Below are 22,861 nucleotides of genomic sequence, written 5' to 3' on the forward strand. Positions count from 1 at the left end.
TTATTATTATTATTATTATTGCTAGTTGTATGATTGTAGATGGAGTGGCTGCTCGAGTGGTATATTGGATTAGTAACTTTATCAGATGGAGGATGGGAAGAAGGATAACTTGAAGATAAAATATTAGTGTCTGTTATGGGAGGATTGCGTAGGAGCTCAGTAATTGTGCATGAATATATAACATCTTTATGGATGCAATCATTATTGAGTGGGCAAAGATGTTTGTTATTACAATTACAGTTAGTTTTGGGTTTAATTGGGAAAGGTTTTTTGGGGCTGATTTAATTTTTTTGTTATTAGATGTTAATATTCTTTGGGCTAAATTAGGCATTGTGGTGCTAAATTCGGCATTGTTATATATATATATATATATATATATATATATATATATATATATATATATATGGAGATACTACGTTAAAATGATAGAAACACAAGTGTTTACTCATTTTCAGAAAATTTGTGTTTTATGAGTAATACCTTGCGTACAATTGTTGAAATATAAGTGTATACTCGGTCATCAAATTAAAATTTGCACATCGTGAGCTTCATCAGCGCGTAAAAACAACAATATTTCAGAAGTTTCACAGCTCAGTTTCCTGTTAATACAGCGGATATTCATTTTTTTAACGACAACATCCATGATTATTGCATCGTGTTCTTTGTAACAAGAATAAATCTGGAATTCTTGCTTAAGAATAAATCTGGAATTCTTGCGTAAACTTTAAGTATTTACTTCAACAGTGCTCAATACGTAGGTAGAGCTAGGTAGTAAGTTATAAAATATATATGGCAATTAAGCTACACAGAATATTTCGTGTCTCCATTTACACTACACCTCTACAGATTGTCAACATCAATATATTGCATATGAATGAGTCTCCTGTGGAATTTCCCCAGGTCTTGCTAGGTATTTATGGTGCCTTTTATATATAAAAACATCGTTTCCGAAATGATCGTACAAATTATCGACTTTGTTGTGTTCCTAGTTATGAAACAGATTTTTAATTTTTTAATTTCAATTTTAATTTTAAATTATCAATCATGTTACTAAATATTAAAGTAGGATATTTGCCTATCGAGCTTATTATATATCTGCATTACAACGAGCATTTTTTTCTTCTTGTATTTTAATTAAATTAGTAATTTTACTATCACATTAAAATACACTCTGCTCTTTAGACTACTGTTGTAACCCCCTTTATATATATATATATATATATATATATATATGTATACACACACACACACACACACACACACACACACACACACACACACATATATATATATATATATATATATATATATATATATATATAAGCTATTGATTTAGTTTCGATTCAAGCTGATGAACCCAAGTCATATAGATATATTTCTTATTTTTGAAATCGAAACTTTATAATATATAAATATCGATAGAACATTAACTCTGTAATAATATATACGAAATCTGCAATAATTTAAATCTCATATTTAAGCGTAATTTACGACCGGGCTTTGCAGAGCGTTCGTACAAGTTTAGATAAATATTTTTGCAGTTTAACAAAAAGGGTACAATAATATCAGAGCGTCTCCATTTACACTGTACCTCTACAGATTGTTAACATCAATATATTACATATGAATGAGTCCGCTGTGGAATTTCCCCAGGTCTTGCAAGTTGTTGTTGTTATTATTATTATTATTATTATTATTATTATTATTATTATTATTATTGTATAGAATCCTTTTTATTCTTATATAGAAATAAAGAGACATGTAAATTTACGTACGTGTTTGTGATGTATGCAGATGCACTTATGTAAATCAGATGGTCACGTATTAGAGACATGAAAAATATCAGATAGGAGTAGAATGTAAAATGAAAACTTTGAGAGAAATGCTTAGATAGTTAAGGGAGAAAGATGGATGTTCAGTCAATTATAAAGTACAGCCAATTAAAACAAAACAGAATTTTAGCATAGTTTTTGTTATTAAAGTATATAGAAAGCCTTAAACGACCAAATGTATGTCAACTCTCATTTAATATATACAAGCGGTGCTATTCAGTGTAGCCCGGAAAGGTATTAGCATCCATATCAACTTCTTGCTGAGTTGATTTTAATTTTTTCAAAAATAGTCACTAAACCATATTTTGTTTTAAAATACCCTTTACTCTGTAAAGAAGAACATTTCAAAAGTTTCCAGTTTTAAACTTTGTGATTTTTCAATATGGCGTCCATAGCTTTGAAATATATTTCAAAAGTAGAAAAATATTTGATAAAAATTGAAATAAAAATTAATTAGAATGTTAACCAATTACAATCCAACTTCCACAAATTTTACTGTCCAAAAGAATCGAGCGGTTTGTGGCAATACAAGTGGATCCGTATGCAAATGAAAGAGAATACCAAAATCTTCACCTGAGAAATACCAAGTGACATCAAACGTCGACTGCAATGCCTGGTCGTAAACGCACGCTTTCCAAGACTGTACTTTCTCTCCGCGCAAAACAGAGTTTGCGTTGTATAAGAAATTGCTCCCTTTGCCGTATTCCAATGAATCTCTGAGGCGAATAATGTTCGATTCCTTTGTTTGCTTGTCAAATCTCGGCACGAATTTGTCTAGATCTGTAATTTGACACTTCTTTGCAATGCCCTCTGAAATAAAATATACAAACAAATCAACATTCAGTACATACAGAGTTGGACAATCGTAAGCTTAGACAGTAAATAAGAGAAAACCTAACATTTATATATCTATATATATATTTATCATTTTAAAGTTACCAGCAATGGAAGATTTTGCTTTAAACAAAATCAAATAAAAAAGGACAATTAAAATAATCGTTTTTGGCATCCAAAAATAGACACACATTTTTCCGATATCCCCAAAAGTTCCGATTTTTCGATTCCCGATGCGATTCCGATTAATCATACCGACACAAGGTTTAGCTTTTTTTTTTTTCCTTTGAAAATAAGTCTAACGCTTCTAACAACCCCTTTTATATAAAACTATGTTTTAAATTTCATAAATTAAATTTCGTCGAAGATTTACTCTACCTATAAATGTAGAGCAGGAACGTGTAGAAGGAGGTGCTAAAGATGGCCAAGCTTTTACTCCTGTTTGTCATTTTCAGAAGAATATCTTATGGATCTGAGTCCACCATTACAATAGTTTTGCATTTTTTAACTTGAGTACCTGCTCTGATAAAGTTCTCTGTATATCACTAACGTACAGACAAAATAACAGCCACACCCAGACGTTCATATATATTATATAGATATATGTTTGGAAATTTTGCATTATAATGATTAAAACAGCAAATGAAACCTTGACGACCTTTTGAGCAAGAATATCGTATATGTGCAATAACTTTTTTGTGAATCGCATCTAATAGGTTGTTTGAATTCTACTTATTAGATTGTTGCTATGGAAATTCTATTTAATAGGTTGTTACTATAAAACTTATATATAATGGTTATTACTGTAACAATTGTATTTCATAGATTGTTACTATAAAAATTGTATTTAATAGATTATTACTATTATAATTTTATTTAATAAGTTGTTATTGTTAAATATATATTTAATAGATTGTTACTATTATAATTTTATTTAATAAGTTGTTATTGTTAAATATATATTTAATAGATTGTTACTATTATAATTTTATTTAATAAGTTGTTATTGTTAAATATATATTTAATAGATTATTACTATTATAATTTTATTTAATAAGTTGTTATTGTTAAATATATATTTAATAGATTGTTACTATTATAATTTTATTTAATAAGTTGTTATTGTTAAATATATATTTAATAGATTATTACTATTATAATTTTATTTAATAAGTTGTTATTGTTAAATATATATTTAATAGATTATTACTATTATAATTTTATTTAATAAGTTGTTATTGTTAAATATATATTTAATAGATTGTTACTATTAAAATTGTATTTAATATGGTGTTACTGTTAAAATTGTATTTAATAGATTACTACTGTTAAATAGTATTTTATAAGGTGTTACTGTTAAAATTGTATTTAAGACGTGTTACTGTTAAATAGTGTTAAGTAGGTTATTAATATAAAAATTGTATTCAGTAAGTTGTTATATATAAACTTGTATTTAATATGGTGTTACTATTAAAATTGTAAATTGGTTGTTACAATTCAATTGTATTTAATTTATTGTTACTATAAAATTGTATTTAATAAATGTTACTATAAAAATTGTATGTAACAGTATTTTACTATAAATATTGTATTTAATAGGATTTTTAATATTAAAAGTGTATTTAATTGTCTGTTACTTTAAAAATTGCATTTAATAAGTTGTAACTGTTATAGTAATTGTTAAGTTTGCAGGTTGAAACAAGTAACGTAGAAAGCAATACAAATGACGACTCAACAAACAAAGGTAGACCAAATAAGAAGTGTATTAGGAAAAGGTATATTTACAGGATATTTACATAATGGTGTCAAATAAGAGAGTCTTTGCTGGAGAAACATATCTGCTTTCGGCGGCCTTCGGTGGCTTCTGGTGAACACACACTCAGACTAACTGAGTCTTCCTATTTATGTGTAATTATTATCCACATATGCAAATGAATATGTGCCACCACAACAGTAATTTTAATAGGTCATAACTATTAAAACTCTATTTAATAGGTTATTACTGTTTAAACTGTATTCAATAGATTGTTACTGTTAAAATTGTATTTAATAAGTTGATAATTATGTGTAATAGATTTTTATTATTAAAATTACATTTCAAATGTTGTTATTATCATAACTGTAATTAATAGTATGTAACTGTAAAAATTGTATTTCAGCTGTTAATTTGTAATTAATAGGTTGTTACTATTAAAATTGAATTTAATAAATTATTAATGTTGTAGTTGCATTTTACAGGATATTACTATTAAAATCGTATTTAAAATATTTTCCTTATTAAAATTGTATTTAATAGGTTGATAATATTAAAATAGTATATAACGGGCTGTTACTATTACAAATCTCACTGTAATAATTGTATTTAATAGGTTGTTCTTGTGTGAAATTGTATTTAATAGATTGTTACAATTAAAATTGTAAATTGTGTTTACTAAGTTGTTTATATTAAAATTCTATTTAATAAATTGTCACTGTTAAATTGTATTTAATATGCTGTTACTATTAAAATTGTATTTAATATAAGGTAATTTATAATTGTATGAATAAAATTTCTTTTTAAAATTGTATTTTATACGTTGTAACTCTGAAAACTGTATTTAATAGGTTGTTACTTTGAAAATTGTACGTAATAAGTTGTTATTGTTAAACAGTTTTCATAGAATTTTACTACAAAAATTATATTTAATAGCTTATTACTATTAAAATGGCATTGAATATGTTGTTACTATGAAAATTGTATTAAATATATTGTTTCTATTAAAATTGTATATAAAAGGCTGTTACTATTAAAATTATATGTAATAGTTTGTTACAATTCAAATTCAGTTACATAGATTGTTACTATCAAAAATACATTTAATAGGTTGTTATTGTTAAAATTGTATTTAATAGGTTGTTACAATTAAAATTTTATATAAAAGGTTTTCATTGTAAAATTGTATTAAGTAGGTTGTTTCCATTAAAATTGTATTTAATAGATTATTCATATAAACATTGCATTCAATAGGTTGTTTCTATAAATATTCTATTTTATATGTTGTTACTGTAAAATTCTTTTGAAATAAATTGTTGCTATTAAAATTGTACTTAATAGATTGTTACTATTAACATTGTATTAATTAGGGTGTTACTATGAAAATGTATTTAGTAGGTTATTTCTGTTAAAATTGCATTTAATATATTGTTACTGTATTACATGATAAAGGGCTGTCCCCTTTTCATGTAAATAAATAGGGAATTAGTTAAATATAAATATGGAATAGGATAGTCAAGGATTCGAACTTGCGAAGCTAGATTTGGAATTGAAAATTCCAATCATAAGTTAAAATAAATACAGAATGTTATTGAAATAAAGAATGTGGAATTGCAATTGTTTAGCTTACATATCTGTATATGGAAAAGAAATGTAATAATGAAATTTGTCACTGTGAACATTAAAATAAGGAATTTAATCGTCAATTGAAATCGTAAGCATATTTTGTAAAGAGGTTATTTGATGTCATGTCAAGTTTGGCAACGTGACGCATGTCATCTAACGTGCTTTATGAGCACATGTTTAATCATGCGTTGACGTGACGAGTTCTCAATATAGGTAGAGTTTTTAGATGCAGACTAAGAGAAGAGGAGAAGAGTCGGCGAGAAAGAGCCGAGAGAGAGAGAGAGAGAGAGAGAGAGAGAGAGAGAGAGAGAGGTCAGAAGCAGCTGCTGACGTCAAACCTTGGAAGCGAAAGGTTAGAGAAAAAAAGCCATGTAAAGAAACTTTGAATTCCTCAAGCGAAATCATGGACCGGTCATGAAATAAAGGACGTCATCATCTTTGTGTATCTGCGTCTTCGTGTTGTGATTCAACAGAAAATGTATTGTCCATTTATATTATAAGAACTTTGTGAAAATCATCATCTCAAATATAAGTAAGAAATATATGTATCAATATTTATAGAAACACTCCTGTTCGTACAGAACAGTATCTCTCTTTATATATACGTGTTTATGTCTCCAATATGCTATCTCTTACTGCATGAACATCTTAAGACATATGAACACTCAACACATGAACACTCCTAAGACTCTAATCTCTCACAACAACAACAACAACAACAACAACAACAACAACAACAACAGCAACAACAACAACAACAACAACAACAACAACAACAACAACAATACAGAATATACGTTCCTTAATAATAGCACCCATTACATAACAACTGTTTAATAATATTTCATAAGGTGTTACTGTATAAACTGTATAGGTTGTTACTGTTACATTTTATGTTATAGTTCGTTACTATTAAAATTGTATTTGATATATTGTTACAGTTAAAATTGTATTAAAAGATTGTTACTGTTATTGTATTTAATATTATAGGCTGTTAGTGTTATTGTATTTAAGGATTCGTTACAATTAAAACGTCATTTTTTAGGTTGTTGCCGTTTAATTTCATTTCATAGGTTGTTTACCGTTAAATGTAATTTAATAGGTTGTTACTATTAAAATTGAAGTTAATAGGTTTTTACTGTATAAATGGTATTTAATATGTTGTTATTATTAAAATTGTATTTTATAGGTAGTTCTGTTAATATATATTTAATTGGTTGTTGCTATAAAAGTTTTATCTAAAAGGTTGTTACTGTTAAAAATGTATTTAATGGGTTGTTACTGTAAAAATTGACTTTTTACAACGTTTTAAGTAAGAAAATAACAAAACTAAATCTCTCTGGAATTTTTAGATTAAGATTGAGTATTTATATTTTTTGGATTCTTCGGACTATCGTTTTACTTAAGAAGAATGCAAATATTACGAACAAACTAAACCTTGTTGCGCTATGAGCAAACCTGAACTCTTAAAGGATTATCCGGACGGCAGCCTATTATGTACGCAGCTGAATTCTCGTTGTGTAGATTACACGTAATATATACTAGTAGTTGGTTCTTTCATCTTTATCGTGTTCGTATTATTTTTATAAAAGTGTTTGTAACAGTTATTGACAAAAACAGCGCAAAATCATGTGGGGTTTTTGATTACTTTCAGAGTTTTCCTTTCATTCTCTAGTATACAGTGTACAAACGTCCCTCATTCTTATCTCCATTCCCCGCAGTTAATGATAGTAGCTTCTCCAAACGCACGACCGGTCACTCTCGCAGTCCAGAAAAACTAAAGAGATTTCATCAGTCGATGTATAGCTAATCCAAATTTGAAACTATTCAATTCTAATGGAATTTTCCGCTACTATTAAAAATACCGTTTCTGACATTATTTTTACAAACTCCAATATAATAATATGCTTGTGAATCATAGACCCTAACAGCACAGACTTAAAAGAGGATAGAAGCAGTTGGAACGAGGTGTTACTAGATATTTCCTACAAATACCACATTACAAATGAGGAAGTAACCAACCGCATAAAGCAAGCTTCCTTTAGCCACTATAAAACAGCGCAAATTACAGCGGTATATAATGAGATCAACAGAGCTTACTAAAGCAATAATGCAGTGGGTAGTAAGAGAAGAAAGAAGGCGTGGAGGGCAGATGAAGAGATGGGAGAATAATATCAGGGAATGAACGGGCATGAGGCTCAGCAGCACTATCACAATAGCATAGCAGAAACGGGATTGAAGAGAGCTGATGCGTGTTTCTTCAAAGGCGTCCTTTAAGGTCAACCAGACTATGAGAATAGATAGATAGATAGATAGATAGATAATTTTGCTACACGAATACATCAGCGTCTGGAATGCTCCCCAGCGATTTTAATGGCATGTAAGAATAATAAAAAATGGTATATAACAAATTCTTTACCTTCTGCAGGTTCAATGTATATGAACTGGTTTGTGTTAAAATTCATGATGGCGTATATCTCAAGATCGGGCTCAACCTGCTCGTAAGCCGACATGTTCTGGGAGCCGTCATAATATTCATGAACTTCGATAGTCATATTTTCCGACACAATGTTGCATTCAGTTCGAACAGAGTAGCCATTGGGTAACTTCGGCATTTGTTTTCCTGTTAAGTAAAATAGAGTAGAAATATTACATTTAAAAATTTTAATATTTTATATTCCATTTTATACGTTTTTACAACGACGCACGTGTTGAGACTTTTCCTCTCCACAGGCCACCGCCATATTGAATATGTTGAGTTATCCCGTGATCGAAATATAAGAGAAAAAGACAAAGAAGAAATAATAATAATAATAATAATAATAATAATAATAATAATAATAATAATAATAGTAATAATAATAATAATAATAATAATAATAATAATAAAGTGATGAATCCGCATGACAATAATGCTCCCTATCTGGGGTTGAGCATATTGGGAAATGATATACAAATTGTCATTAGTGTATTAAGCGACGTTCTTTGTGTAAACAAATCGAGCAGAGGCATTTGGACGATGTCAAAACATCGTTAATTCATTACCCACACAGCATCAGCCGTATAGCGTAATGGTGAGAAATTTTGACTGTAAGTTGACATAAGGCGTATTGAGATTTGGGAAAATCTTTTAATCGTTTTCATGGGGTCAAAGTTCAACGATTTGACCTTTGAAAACTCTACCAAACTTCTCCGCCAATTTTGGATCTAAATACTTGAAATTTAAGTTGTTGGTTACTTGGACATGGTCCAAACTTTTAATTTCATTCGAGCCCAAAACAATAAATGTTAAGGGCCAAAATTGGGGTCAAAGTTTAAAAAACGGTCTTTACCAAATTAGCCAATTTCTGGTGAAAACATTTGAAATTTTACATAAAACAGACATAGGGCCAGCTTTTTAATCAGTTTTTGGCCGAAAATTTTGTTGCCAGGGATTAAAGTTTTGACCTCTGCGGTCTCTAGCAAACTATTCAGCCAATTTTGGGTGTAAATATTTAAATTTTATGTAAAGGGTATTCAGACATGCAGTAAGCTTTTTAATAAGTTTTTGGGCGACAATTAGGCTGCCAAGCGGTCAAAGTTGAAAGACTTTACCTTTGCAGACTCTACCAAACTCCGCCGCCAATTTTGCGTCCAAACACTTGAAATTTAAGGTTACCTGGACATGAGTCAAATTTTTTAATATATATAGATATATGCACATAAAGTTATAAGAGGCCCTATGTGCCCGGCTTTGCTTGGGCACATAGGGCCCGAGCAAAGCCGGGATGAACTGCTAGTATATATATATATATATATATATATATATATATATATATATATATATATATATAAAAGTGAACGTGTCTGTCTGTCTGTCTGTGTGTCTGTCTGTCTGTCTGTGTACATTTCCCTACGCAATAACTCTGTCAATTTTTAGTCTATAGACTCGAAATTTGAAATACCGGATACTGAGATTTGGGAAAATCGATGTGACGGGTGTCAGCCAGAAATTTGGCTGTTAAGGGGTCAAAGTTCAACGATTTGACCTTTAAGAACTCTACCAAACTCCTCCGACAATTTTGGGTCTAGACACTTGAAATTTTAGATATAGGTTCCTTAAACCTAGATCTAACTTAATAAAGTGATTTGAGCCCGAAACTATAAATTTTAAGGGGTCATAATAGGGGTCAAAGTTTTAAAAAATTAACCATTTTTTTGTTTTTTTGCTTTTTTTGCACAGCATACACCTCCAAACACCCGAGCAACGCCGGGCACCCCTGCTAGTATATATATATATATATATATATATATATATATATATATATATATATATAGAGAGAGAGAGAGAGAGAGAGAGAGAGAGAGAGAGAATTTTGACGTAACGGTTTTTTTTTTTACTTTCTTTTTATCCTTCGCGGTATGGGTTCGAGCCTGTCTGCCTACTATCACTTCTTTTTTTGCTCAACTCACACCCCAAACATTCGGGCAACGCCGGGCATCCAGGCTAGTTTATTATATAAAGGGCAAAATGAAAGCGAGCGTTTGTGTGTCAACGAAAGGCTTTTGCGTCGGGTTTCTCTATAGAAATAAAGGTTTGCAATGCGGGAGGGCAGCGAAAAATTGTTCCTTCATGACAATTTAGCCAAGTATACACGCGCAAAAAACGTTCTTTCTAGAATTAGCTTAAAAAGAAAAAAATACGACGTTACTTCGCTGACGCGATTGTAGGGCGTCATTATCTTAAGGTTGCACATTCGCGCCAACATAGTGCACTTTTTTTTTATTTTTAAAGTTTTAATATTTAAACAGGTTTATGCCATTTTTTTCGTTCACTTATACTTTATATTTCCTTTATATTCTCCATACATACTTTATTTTCCATCACGTTAGCTGTTTTTTCCGATTATTTTAAGAAGTTTTAACATTTAAACGGGATTATTTATGCCATTTTTCCTTCAAACAAACAACAACAACAAAATAGCGAACGTAATGGAAAATAAAGAATACTTTATTTTCCATTAAATTCAATTAAAGAATAAAAAGAACGAAATAACCCTGTTTAAATGTTAAAAATTTTTAAAAATTGGAAAAAAAAAATTGCGAACGTGATGGAAAATAAAGTATTCTTTTATTTCATTTTTTTTTATTCTTTAATTTTCCAATTTATTATTGTTTTGATCTATCCCCCCTCACACCTCACCGCACATGGGCAAAGCCAGGTACCTTCGCTAGTCTATCATATAAAGGGCAAAATAGGCTAAGCGTTTGTTTATGTCCACGAAAAGCTTTTTTGCATCGGGCGTCTTGCGTCGGTTAGATTTCGCGAGAAGTTTTCACATACTTCCCAGATCGTAATATCCTGCATTCGCAAACGGACATCCTTTCTATCCTTCTTTTTTTTTTTTTTGATCGATGACTTCTTTATTTTCAACGATTCCTTTTTTGTTTTTCAATTATTATTTTTTAATTCACACCGTGCCGTCGTATCCAGTGTTTGTTTGTCTTTTTGGTATAAATAAAGCGAAACTATTCGAACGCAACCACCTGGCGTTCGGGCCAAGATCAAAGCGTAGCATCTGTTCCGGCAGATACTGCAAGCTATGACTAGCAAAGACCAGATGTGGGGGCAACCCCACATGCCTGACCATTAACCAGCTCCCACTTCCCACCTCTCGGGAGCTGGTCCCCTTTTTCCCTTCCCCCTCCCTTCACTCCTCACATTAAAAATCGGCCTTGTGCCTAATTTGCTCGGTGGGGGAGCAAATAAATACCATCTGTTCCGGCAGATACTGCAAGCTTTGACTAGCAAAGACCAGCTATGACTAGCAAAGACCATATGTGGGGGTAACTCCACATATCTGACCTTGGTCACTGAAGGGGCAACCCTTCATACCAACAGTTTCTAATCCAGCTCCCACTTCCCACCTCTCGGGAGCTGGATCCCCCTTTCCCTCCCCCTTCCCCTATCTCCACATTAAAAAACGCCTAATTTGCTCAGTGAGGAAGCAAATAAATATCCACCTGGCGTTCGGGCCAAGATCAAAGCGTAGTATCTGTTCCGGCAGATACTGCAAGCAAAGACCATATGTCGGGGTAACTCCACATATCAGACCTTGGTCAATGTAGGGGCAACCCTTCATATCAATTGTCACTATCCAGCTCCCATTTCCCACCCATCGGGAGCTGGTCCCCTTTTCCCTCCCCCTCCCTCTCTCTCCACATTAAAAAACGGCCTTGTGTCTAATTTGCTCAGTGGGGAAGCAAATAAATACATACTGTAAGGAAAGAACATATGTGGGAGCAATCCCACATATAAGACCTTAGTCAATGTAGGAGCAACCCTTCATACCAATTGTCACTATCCAGCTCCCCTACTCCCCGGGGAGTTGGTTCCCATTTCCCCTTCACTCCTGCCTAATTTGCTCAGTGGGGGAGCAAATAAATACCTCAAAGCGTAGTATCTGTTCTGGTAGATGCTGCAATCAAAGACAATTGCCCTTGTGGCAATCTTCTGGTCCATGTAAGGGCAACCCTACATGCCAGTGTGCAAATCACTATCCAGCTTCCATTTCCCACCTCTCGGGAGCTGGTTCCCGTTTCCCTTCCCCCTCACCCTCTCTCTCTCTCCACATTAAAAAACGGCCTTGTGCCTAATTTGCTCAGTGGGGAAGCAAATAAATACAACACCTAGCCTTCGGTCCAAGATCACAGTGTAGTATCTGTTCTGATGCTTCACTTAAGTAATTAGGCCTTGGTCAATCTAGGGGAAATCCTTCACACCGAGATAATTACTATCTATTTTGACACTGCCAAAGCGCCTCGTTTTGGGGGTGCTGGTTTTCCCCCACATTAAAAAACGACCTTGTGTCTAATTTGCTTTCGTGGGGAAAATGCTCAACACACACCTCCAAACACTCGGGCACCCAGGCTAGTTAGTTATAATTCCGAAACGGAATGTATTTGAGTCACACCCATAAGTTTTTATATTTTCGGTAAATAGTGGAAACACCTTTTTTTTTGGGGGGGGGGCCTATAAACGCAACAATAAGTTTTCAAACTTATGTTTTGCATACTTTACGTATCTTCAGTTCCTTTTATCGATTCTTCTCGAAACCCATTTTCAGTACATATAAAAGCTTTTCAACAGTTTTTTAGGAACATACATTTGTCTCTGAGGAATTGTTTAGTGGTCTTCTGCTCTTCAACGAAACAAGTGTAAGGCGTACTTTATAAACAATGAACAAAAATTATGATTGCGAATTTAATACATCTTCCGATTTTGGAATATATATATATATATATATATATATATATATATATATATATATGAGAGAATAATGGAAATAGTATTCGAACGAAACAGAGAAATAAACGGAACAAACCGAGTTTGTTCCTTTTTCATCAACGTTTCGTCTTTATTTCGAGACTTCCTCTGGATGAATGAAATCAAGAAAATAAAAACACCAGTACAAATATTTGACATTTTTTTTTGTGAGAAGTGTGACGCTGTTCCGTTTTAGAAACGGAAACAGACGTTGGAAATTCAAAAAGAGGGAGGAGCTTTCATTGTTAAATAGAGGGGGAGGGTTAATAACGTCATATAGCCGTTAATATATTTTTAAAAGATATGACACAGTTAATATTCTTTCTGGAAAAAAATATGTCCGTTAAAATTCAAATATAGGTGTGCAACTGAAATGAAACGAGTTTTAAAAATTACGTAGAATTTAACGGAAGAGTCCACGTTATAAGTCCCTATAGTTGAAATCTATTTCCAAGGCTATAGATTAAAGAGAATTTATGAGTTCTTCTAAGTAAAAACGAATTGATTTCTTCTGGATATTTTGCAATAAGTAGAAAAGGGTCATTCTGAAAGGGTTAGCTGTCTGCGAGTCTCGTCTAAACTGCCCGGAAACGAAATCGGGCAATATGATTTTGGCAGTCTTCAAACCATGAACTGATGGAGCACGTTTATCCATCTTGAAACCGCAGCCACGAAATAGGGTCAGCATCGACTTCTAATCTCGTATATGCACAGAGTAAGTGGTTTTTATAGTTCACGATTGGAGAGTTCATTTTCTTATTGTTAGTTACATTTAAGAGACATAATTTAAATATAGTTCTCGAGCAGTAATACGTAAAATACTGAGCCGACACTCTTGATTGACATATTTCATATATAAACGATTCTATATTTTATTTAGATTGTATATTGCAACAAAATTAATAGCTAAATTGACTTTATAGGTCGCTAATGCAAAAGGCTATTTGAATCAACGGCCTATACAACTAATAGTCTGAAACAATTAAACATTACTTAAAAACTTTGAATTGATAGCTATGTTTAATTTCAGAAGAGTTTCCGATGAATGGCAATTCTGTACAAGTCCTGGAGATGAAACATTTTCAGGAGGTAACTGTTCTGTACAGGTTTTGGACTTTATCATTTCGAAGGCAAAGGGCAAAAGATTCTTCTCGTCTTGATATGAAAACATTGTGTGCTGGAATGCTAAAAGACCTCCAATCTGTAGTGGAATGGGGACAAAAATGGATGGTCACATTCAATGCTGCCAAGACTAAGCTTGTTTCCTTCAATAACTACAAGAAACCTTCTCTACCACCAATAGCAATGGCCAAAGACTCTTTATCTGAAAGTATATCTTTTAAACTCCTCGGCCTAACGTTCACAGGAAACATAAGTTGGAACAATTACATTGAGAGCATTGCTAGGAACGCTGCTAAAAAGGTAGGTTCTCTCTATCATGCTAGAAAGCTACTAACGACTGACAGTATCCTGTACCTCTATAAGGCCACCATTCGCCCATGTATGGAGTATTGTTGTCATATTTGGGCTGGTGCATCTGCTACTAGTCTCTCGTTCCTAAACAAGGTTCAAAAGAGAGTCGCCAACCTAATAGGTCCTGAACTGTCATCTAAGCTTCAGCCTATGTCACATCGACGAAATGTTGCATCCCTCTGCCTTTAAAGTACTTTTACGGTGAATGCTCCGACGAACTGCAAGCACTTGTACCCCCTCGACGTTAATACCCCTGACAAACCCGACAAGCAACTAAATCCTACCCCTACTCAGTAGAGATCCCTAGGTGTAAGAAAGCCTTCTACTCCAATAGTTTCTTCCCCAGAACCGCTAGACTTTGGAATTCCCTTCCGGGTTCCTGCTTCCCCAATTGTATTGACGTGCAGAAGTCCAAGTGTAGCGTGAATCGACATCTTGCTGCCCAACTCCCCACATAGTACCCCTGTAGCTTATGTCCCTGATAGTAGGCTCCTATATCAAAGTGGCAATGTGCCTTGTTTGGGGTGAAAGGGTAAAAACAAAAAAGAATAATTTAATTTTTATGAAGCAATTCTGGTTTCTGATTAGTTGCTAGCAGAACGTGCCTTAATTTGATTCGTCAGTTTCTATCGCCAGTGTCTGTAAGTAAAATCTCCCAACTTTCAGTGATCATACCCTCAAATATCCAAAATATTGCAACAAAAATAATTATTACGATAATATATAGTTTGTAACGAAAACTTGGATTATTAATAAGAGGAATAGTGGATTAAATACAAAATAGTTCTTCAATAAAGTCACAAAGGTTACATAAAAACTCTACATTTTTTTATTAGTAACAATCTCAATTCATTAATAATGACCAGTCATAAATTCATAGAAACAAAAATCACAAGTTTGATTCGTCGAGAAAGTTAAGTAATCAAAGAATAACGAAAACCATACAATTTCACAATTTATCCAATTACCTTTAATGATTGCATTTTAAAATTTATACGCTTATTATATATTCATTAAAAGTAAATATAACTAAAGCAATATATCATTGTCTATTAAATTTTTTAACGATTTTAAAATTGCGTTATCGTAAAATGATTAAATAAACATATTTAAGGCAACCATTTAAGTCAGTAATTTAGGGTTAGATTTAGAGTTAGAGTTTTTTTACAGCCAAGAGAAATATAATAAAAACACATTTCCTTACCTGAATCCGTGTATGGTTTGCATACTGAGGTGTCATGTTGGGCCAGAATCGTCGTGCAAAGTAAAGCCAATATTAACGAAACGATCTTCATCATTTCTGTGAAATAAAAAAGAAACAATGAATATAACAAAAATAAATAGAATAATTTAGACTCGTAGTTATACCTGTGCCACTACATGTTTATGCTGTTGGATATCCGTATGTGAAATTGCTTTCTGATCGACTGGAAATTAAATAAGCAAGATATTTTATCCAGATTTAAGTAGAGTTAAAAAAAAGGGAAGCAGAAGATTTACAAAAACGTAATCTACATTAACGGAAAATAGGTTTGTATGCTAAATAAGGAAATACACAATTTTAAACTGAAATATGCTCGCCATTGTGTGTTTTATAAATTCTGCTATAAAAATGTCACACGACTTCTCATATAATAATATTAATGATAATAATGGTATTAATAAATAATGATGGTAGTAAAAATAATGATAATAATAATCGTAATAATAGTGATAATAATAATAATAATAATAATAATAATAATAATAATAAGAAGAAGAAGAAGGATAATAATAATAATAATAATAATAATAATAAGGATAATAAAAATATAATAATTATAGACAATAATAATAATAATTATAATAATAACAATAATAGTATTAATGATTATAATAATAACAATTAGTAAGTGTTGGGCCATTACGTTGAAGAAAAATGGCGGTAGTACATCAAATCGGTAAAGAATCAATGCAGTCTCGATCTCGAGTGTTGAGTAATTCTCTAGAACAAAGATGGCGCATTAGATCAGCAAAGAATCACTGTAGTCCGGGTCAGCAGTGGTTAAGACGGAGACTGATAGCGAAGTGACTTGAATCCAAAATTCGATATTTTTGTAATGAGCTCGGAGGTTTCTCATTTGGTGGATTGTCCTAACGCGAAGTCAAAAATAAGATTGTCCAAATCCTTGTGGTCATACTCTCATAAGGAGTCAAAAACATTTTAACAACAATAATAGTAATGATTATTATAATGATGATAATAACGATAATATGATAATAGTAATAATAATGATACTAAAGAAAATAATGATATATCAATATATAATATTGATATTAATGATATTTATGATAATAATAGCAATAATAATTACAATATTGATAATAATGATAGTTATAATAATGATAATAATGATATAATAATAGTTATAATAATGATAATAATTATATTAATAGTAATAATAATCATAATAATAAGAATAACAGTAATAATTATTGTTGTGGTGGCACACATTCATTTGCATATGTGGATAGTAATTACACATAAATAGGAAGACTCAGTTAGTCTGGGTGTGTGTTCACCAGAAGCCACCGAAGGCCGCCGAGAGCAGATATGTTTCTCCAGCAAAGACTCTCTTATTTGACACCATTATGTAAATATCCTGTAAATATACCTTTTCCTAATACACTTCTTATTTGATCTACCTTTGTTTGTTGAGTCGTCATTTGTATTGCTTTCTACGTTACTTGTTCCAACCTGAAAACTTAACAATTATGATAATAATAATCGTAATAAAAATGATATAATAGTAATAATAATAGTAATAACAAGTCGCGCGTGCGTGGTCCCCCTCTGCTGCTGCATGTAAAATGACGCCACAAAAAAATAGTGAAGAAATGATTAATATGAAAAGTGTATAGGGCCAACGTTGCCTTCACATTTTCGCCTAGTTTCAGAAAAATCTAATGGATCGGACAAAAGTTATGGGGTAAAAAAGTGTAACTTTTTTTTGCAATTTGGGGGCTGTTGAGCTCCAGGTAATGCCGAATCCCAGCAAAAATGGAAAAACGGTGCAGTTTCATGCCTTAAGACATGTATATTTGCATTCAGCACCATGGGAAACCACTATATAGACATACATGACTGTACAACAAATGCCCACAGCCCACTCAGGAATGCTGATCACGTTGTGATAATGGTAGAAATCAGTCTAAATTCTCGCCCTAAAACTGAAGACCCACTACTCAAAATAACGAAGTATTACAAAAAGACTGATTGGGAAGCCATCAAGGAACTCATCAGAGATGCCCCATGGCAAACTATCTTTACTCTTCCAGCGGAACAGTGTGCAAATGAGACTGAATGGTTAAAAACTGCAATTGAAGCACATGTTCCCGCACGGAAATTCTATAGCAAGCCTCACTCTCCCCAATGGTTTACTTCTGCTTGTGCAGCTGCCATTTGTCAAAGGCAGCATGCGTTCCGCAGATTCAACCGACATAAGTCCAGCTCAAATAAACAGAAGTTTATAAAAGCTAGAAATAATTGTAAGAAAGTGATAGAGACAGCTAAGACAGATTATTCTGAAACCACCAGAAAACGCATCGAAGCACAGAAATTAGGAACCCGGGATTTTTGGAAAATATACAACAGCGTAGTAAATAATGGACAGTCAATTATTCCCCCACTATCAAACAATCATCAGGTTGCTTGCACGGCAGCTGACAAGGCTAATCTGCTTGCCAGTCGGTTTGCCTCAAACTCCACACTGAACTCGGTACACCACTCCCTCCCTGATTTTCCTCTGCGAACAGACGCCACACTAGACGATTTTAAAATTACCCCTTCTCAGGTACATGCTATTATAAAACACCTAGACACCTCAAAAGCATGTGGACCAGATCTCATCCCGGCTGTGCTATTAAAAAAATGCTCTGCCGAGGTTGCTCCTGTTCTCTTCGAACTTTACAATAAATGCCTTAACGAATCTTGCTTTCCCAACTGCTGGAAAACCGCCTCTGTGGTACCAGTCTTCATGTTACATGATAAGGGCTGTCCCCTTTTCATGTAAGTATAAAAATAGAGAGATTTAGTTAAAATGAAAATGAAATAGAATAGACGAAATTCGAACCTCGTAAATTAGGTTTAGAAATAGATTACGAGAGAGAATTAGAAAATGGAATATAAAACAAACCATTGTTTAGCTTAGAGATTAAATAGTTTCAAGAAAAGAATGTGAGTTGACAAGTCTGTTATGAAAAATTCAATTGAGGAATGCAACTATACAAGATAATTTAATAAACATGTTTTTAACATATTGGAAAAATAGGTTATTGGGAATATAGGTTAAAATTCCTTTTGTAAACAAAAGAAAAAGTTTTGGACACGCATGTCCAGAACACGTGAAAGAAGATACATGTTTTAACATGTGTATGACGTCATGGAAAATGGGAAGTTCTAGATATAGTTAGAAAACTTTAGAGTTAAGCAAGGAGAAACTGGGGAGAGTCAGAGGGAGTCTGAGGACGACATACGATAGTCGTGAGTTTGGGATTCGAACGTCTAGAAGCGAGACGGTCACTTTTGAAACTTAGAATGAAGCTTTGAATTCTTGATGAGAAAACCACGGCCGGTCGTGAGAAGAAATAAACCCATCATGTGTTTTTATAAACGTCGTCTTTGTGTTGTAATTCTACCAAAAGGTAAAGTGAAAATTGTTATTATATGTCTTGTATATCATGTGGTTTAGAATGTCTTGACATACACATCTCATATCTACACTAAGACTGTCTGAAGACTGTTTCCTCACTCTAAGAGCTTCAACACATCTAAGTAATGAATATTTTTCATATATATGAATCGCGTCATAACACGAACACAGAACGCAACAACATCTCTCCAAGTCTCTAAACAACATCCCTCTTAATAAGACTCTCTTTTAATGAAACCCCTATATAACATTCAAGAATTCTGGTGAAAGAACTGACCCACTAAATCATCGCCCCATTAGACTCCTCCCGCTTTTCGCCAAAATATTTAAGTCCTTAGTTAATCAAGCCCTAGTCCAGCACCTAATAGCCGCTAAACTCCTGACTGACAAACAATATGGATTCAGGCACGCTCGTTCAACAGCAGATATCTTAACTGTAGTTTCTGAACGTATATACCGTTCATTGGACAAAACAGGGGAGGGTAGAGCGGTAGCCCTTGATATATCTAAGGCTTTTTACAGGGTATGGCACGATGGTCTTCTAAGGAAAATTAGATCATATGGAATCACTGGAAGAATTCATAATGTAATTAAATCCTTCTTCAGTAAGAGAAAAATCAAAGTTGTCCTCGACGGTCGTACATCTAAACAATATGACATAAATGCGGGAGTACCTCAGGGGTCTATCCTTGGACCTCTATTATTCCTGATATTCATAAATGACCTCCCTGATAAAATTGTTTCGGAGATGGGTATATTTGCCGATGACACCACTCTCTATAACAGATATGAGGGGAAAACAAATGAACATATATCCAAGGAAATGGCAGAAACACTAGAGGATGACCTCCAATCTGTAGTAGAATGGGGCCAAAAATGGATGGTCACATTCAATGCTGCCAAGACTAAGCTTGTTTCCTTCAATAACTACAAGAAACCTTCTCTACCACCAATAGCAATGGCCAAGAACACATTGCCTGAAAGTACTTATTGCCAAGGCTGCTGCAAGAAAGGTTGGCTCCCTCTACCGTGCTAGAAAACTACTTACGCCTGACAGTATCCTATACCTCTATAAGGCCTCCATTCGCCCGTGTATGGAGTACTGTTGTCACATCTGGGTTGGTGCATCTGCTGCTTGTCTCTCGCTCCTGGACAGGGTTCAAAAGATAGTCGCCAATCTGATAGGTCCTGAACTATCATCTAGGCTTCAGCCTCTGTCCCATCGACGAGATGTTGCATCCCTCTGCCTGTTCTACAAATACTTTAATGGTGAATGCTCTGACGAACTGCAAACACTTGTACCTCCCAGACGTAACTACCTCCGACAAACCCGACAAGCTACTAAGTTTCATCCCTTTACAGTAGAGATCCCTAGGTGCAAGAAAGCTTTTTACTCCAATAGTTTCTTCCTCAGAACTGCGGGTCTTTGGAACTCCCTTCCGGGATTCTGCTTTCCCAACTGCACTGATATGCAGAAGTTCAAGTGTAATGTCAACAAACATCTTTCTACTCATCTCCCTTCATAATTGACCCTGCTAATTAAGTCCCTGATAGTAGCCCCCTGCTTCAAAGTGGAACTGTGCCTTGTTTGGGTTGAAAATTGAATTAAAAAAAAAACAAAAAAAAACATAGCAAGTTTTTGAGTAATATGAAAAAAGAGCTAAAAAAAAGGCACGTTTTTTTTTTAGCCCTAAAAGTCATAGATGAATGCGAACCAGAATTTTGCCAGGGTCACCCATACTGAATTTATATTTAGAACAATCGCCTTCACATTTTGGCCAAGTTTCAGGAAAATCTAATTGATGGATCGAACGCTATAGGGCAAAAAGTGTCATTTTGGGCCATTTAGGGATATTTTTTTACCTCTTTTGAGCCCTGGGAACGCCGAATCCCAGTGTAAATGGATACCGGTGTAGTTTCAGGCCTTAACACATGTATATTTGAGTTGACCGCTGTTAAATAAATAATATATAGTCAGACATATCAAGGGCATTTTTAGCACTAAAAGTTCCTGGAGACGCGAACCAGAATGTTGCCAGTGTCACCCATACTGGATTTATATTAAGAACAATGGGCTCCATATTTTGGCCAAGTTTCAGAAAAATCTAATGGATGGAACAAAAGTCATGGGGCAAAATGTGCAAATTTTGGCCATTTTGGGACATTCTTGACCTCTTTTGAGACCCTGGGTTCGCAACGGGAATTTTCGCAAAAAAAAAAAAATGTTTTACAGTGCACATCTATTAAATGAAATACAATTTGTGGCAAAATTTCAGGAAAAACTAATATACGGTTATCTGGTAATCGTCCGGAATAATGAACGCACGGACGGACGCACGGACGAACGAACGCCACTGAAAACATAGGTCCCTCTGCAATAAATCGGGGCATCAATAATTACATAATGATAATACTAATGATAATAGTGATATAGTAATAATAATAATAATGATATATTAATAATGATAATAATAATAATGATATAATAATTATCATAATAATGGTAATAATAAAATGATAATGATAATAATAATAATGATAATTTTAATAATGATATAATAATTATAATAATAAGGGTAATAATAATATAATAATGATAATAATAATAATAGCAATGATATCATGATAATAATAATAGTAATAATGATGATCATAATAATGATATTATTGATAATAATGAAAATATAATAATGGCAACAATGATAATGAGAATAACTTTATGATGAAAATATTAATAATAAAAAGGATAATAATGATTGTATTAATAATAATTATTCTAATTATAATAATCATAAAATAATAATAATGCTAATGATAATATAATAATAATAATAATAATAATAATAATAATAATGATATAATGATATTAATGATGATGATGATTATAATAATAATAATGATGATGATGATGATGATGATGATAATGCTGACATGATAGTAATAATAATAATAATAATAATAATAATAGTAATAATAATAATAATGTTGCAATATTTTTTATATAGTAATGGGTATATAATCTCTGAAAATTCGGAGATTCTATTTATAAGCACTGCTGACAGGAACTGACGAATCAAATTAACCAATTAGAAACCAGAATTGATCCATAAAAATATTGAATCTTTGAACATTCCGGTACGTACGTTTTTCCTGTCAACACGAGAAGGATCTTTTGCTCTTTAGCTTCAAAATTATAAAGTCCAAAACCTTTACAAAACAGTTGCCCACTGAAAATTCCTCATCTCCAGGACTTGTATATAATGATAATGACAAACTTGTATATAAAGATCATGGCAGACACGTTTTGAAATGGCAAGATGTCTACTCATTGAATCAAAACTCCCCA

General features: G+C 32.8%; 1 protein-coding gene across 1 annotated transcript in view; it reads right to left on the minus strand.

Moving 5' to 3' along the window:
* Window positions 1-22,861, minus strand: part of LOC145241629 (uncharacterized) — an 86,901-nt gene that overhangs the window by 58,540 nt on the left and 5,500 nt on the right. The window contains exons 2-4 of the mRNA XM_080104713.1: window positions 16,029-16,124; window positions 8,465-8,668; window positions 2,406-2,642 (exon numbers count right to left, since the gene is read on the minus strand). Of these exons, the coding sequence (XP_079960839.1) occupies window positions 2,406-2,642; window positions 8,465-8,668; window positions 16,029-16,122 (535 nt within the window). The 5' untranslated portion in view covers window positions 16,123-16,124. The remainder of the gene's footprint in view (window positions 1-2,405; window positions 2,643-8,464; window positions 8,669-16,028; window positions 16,125-22,861) is intronic.

The sequence above is a fragment of the Euprymna scolopes genome, chromosome 2 (genome assembly GCF_053919585.1).
Source record: "Euprymna scolopes isolate OS-2025 chromosome 2, ASM5391958v1, whole genome shotgun sequence".
Classification (NCBI taxonomy): Eukaryota; Metazoa; Mollusca; class Cephalopoda; order Sepiida; family Sepiolidae; genus Euprymna; species Euprymna scolopes.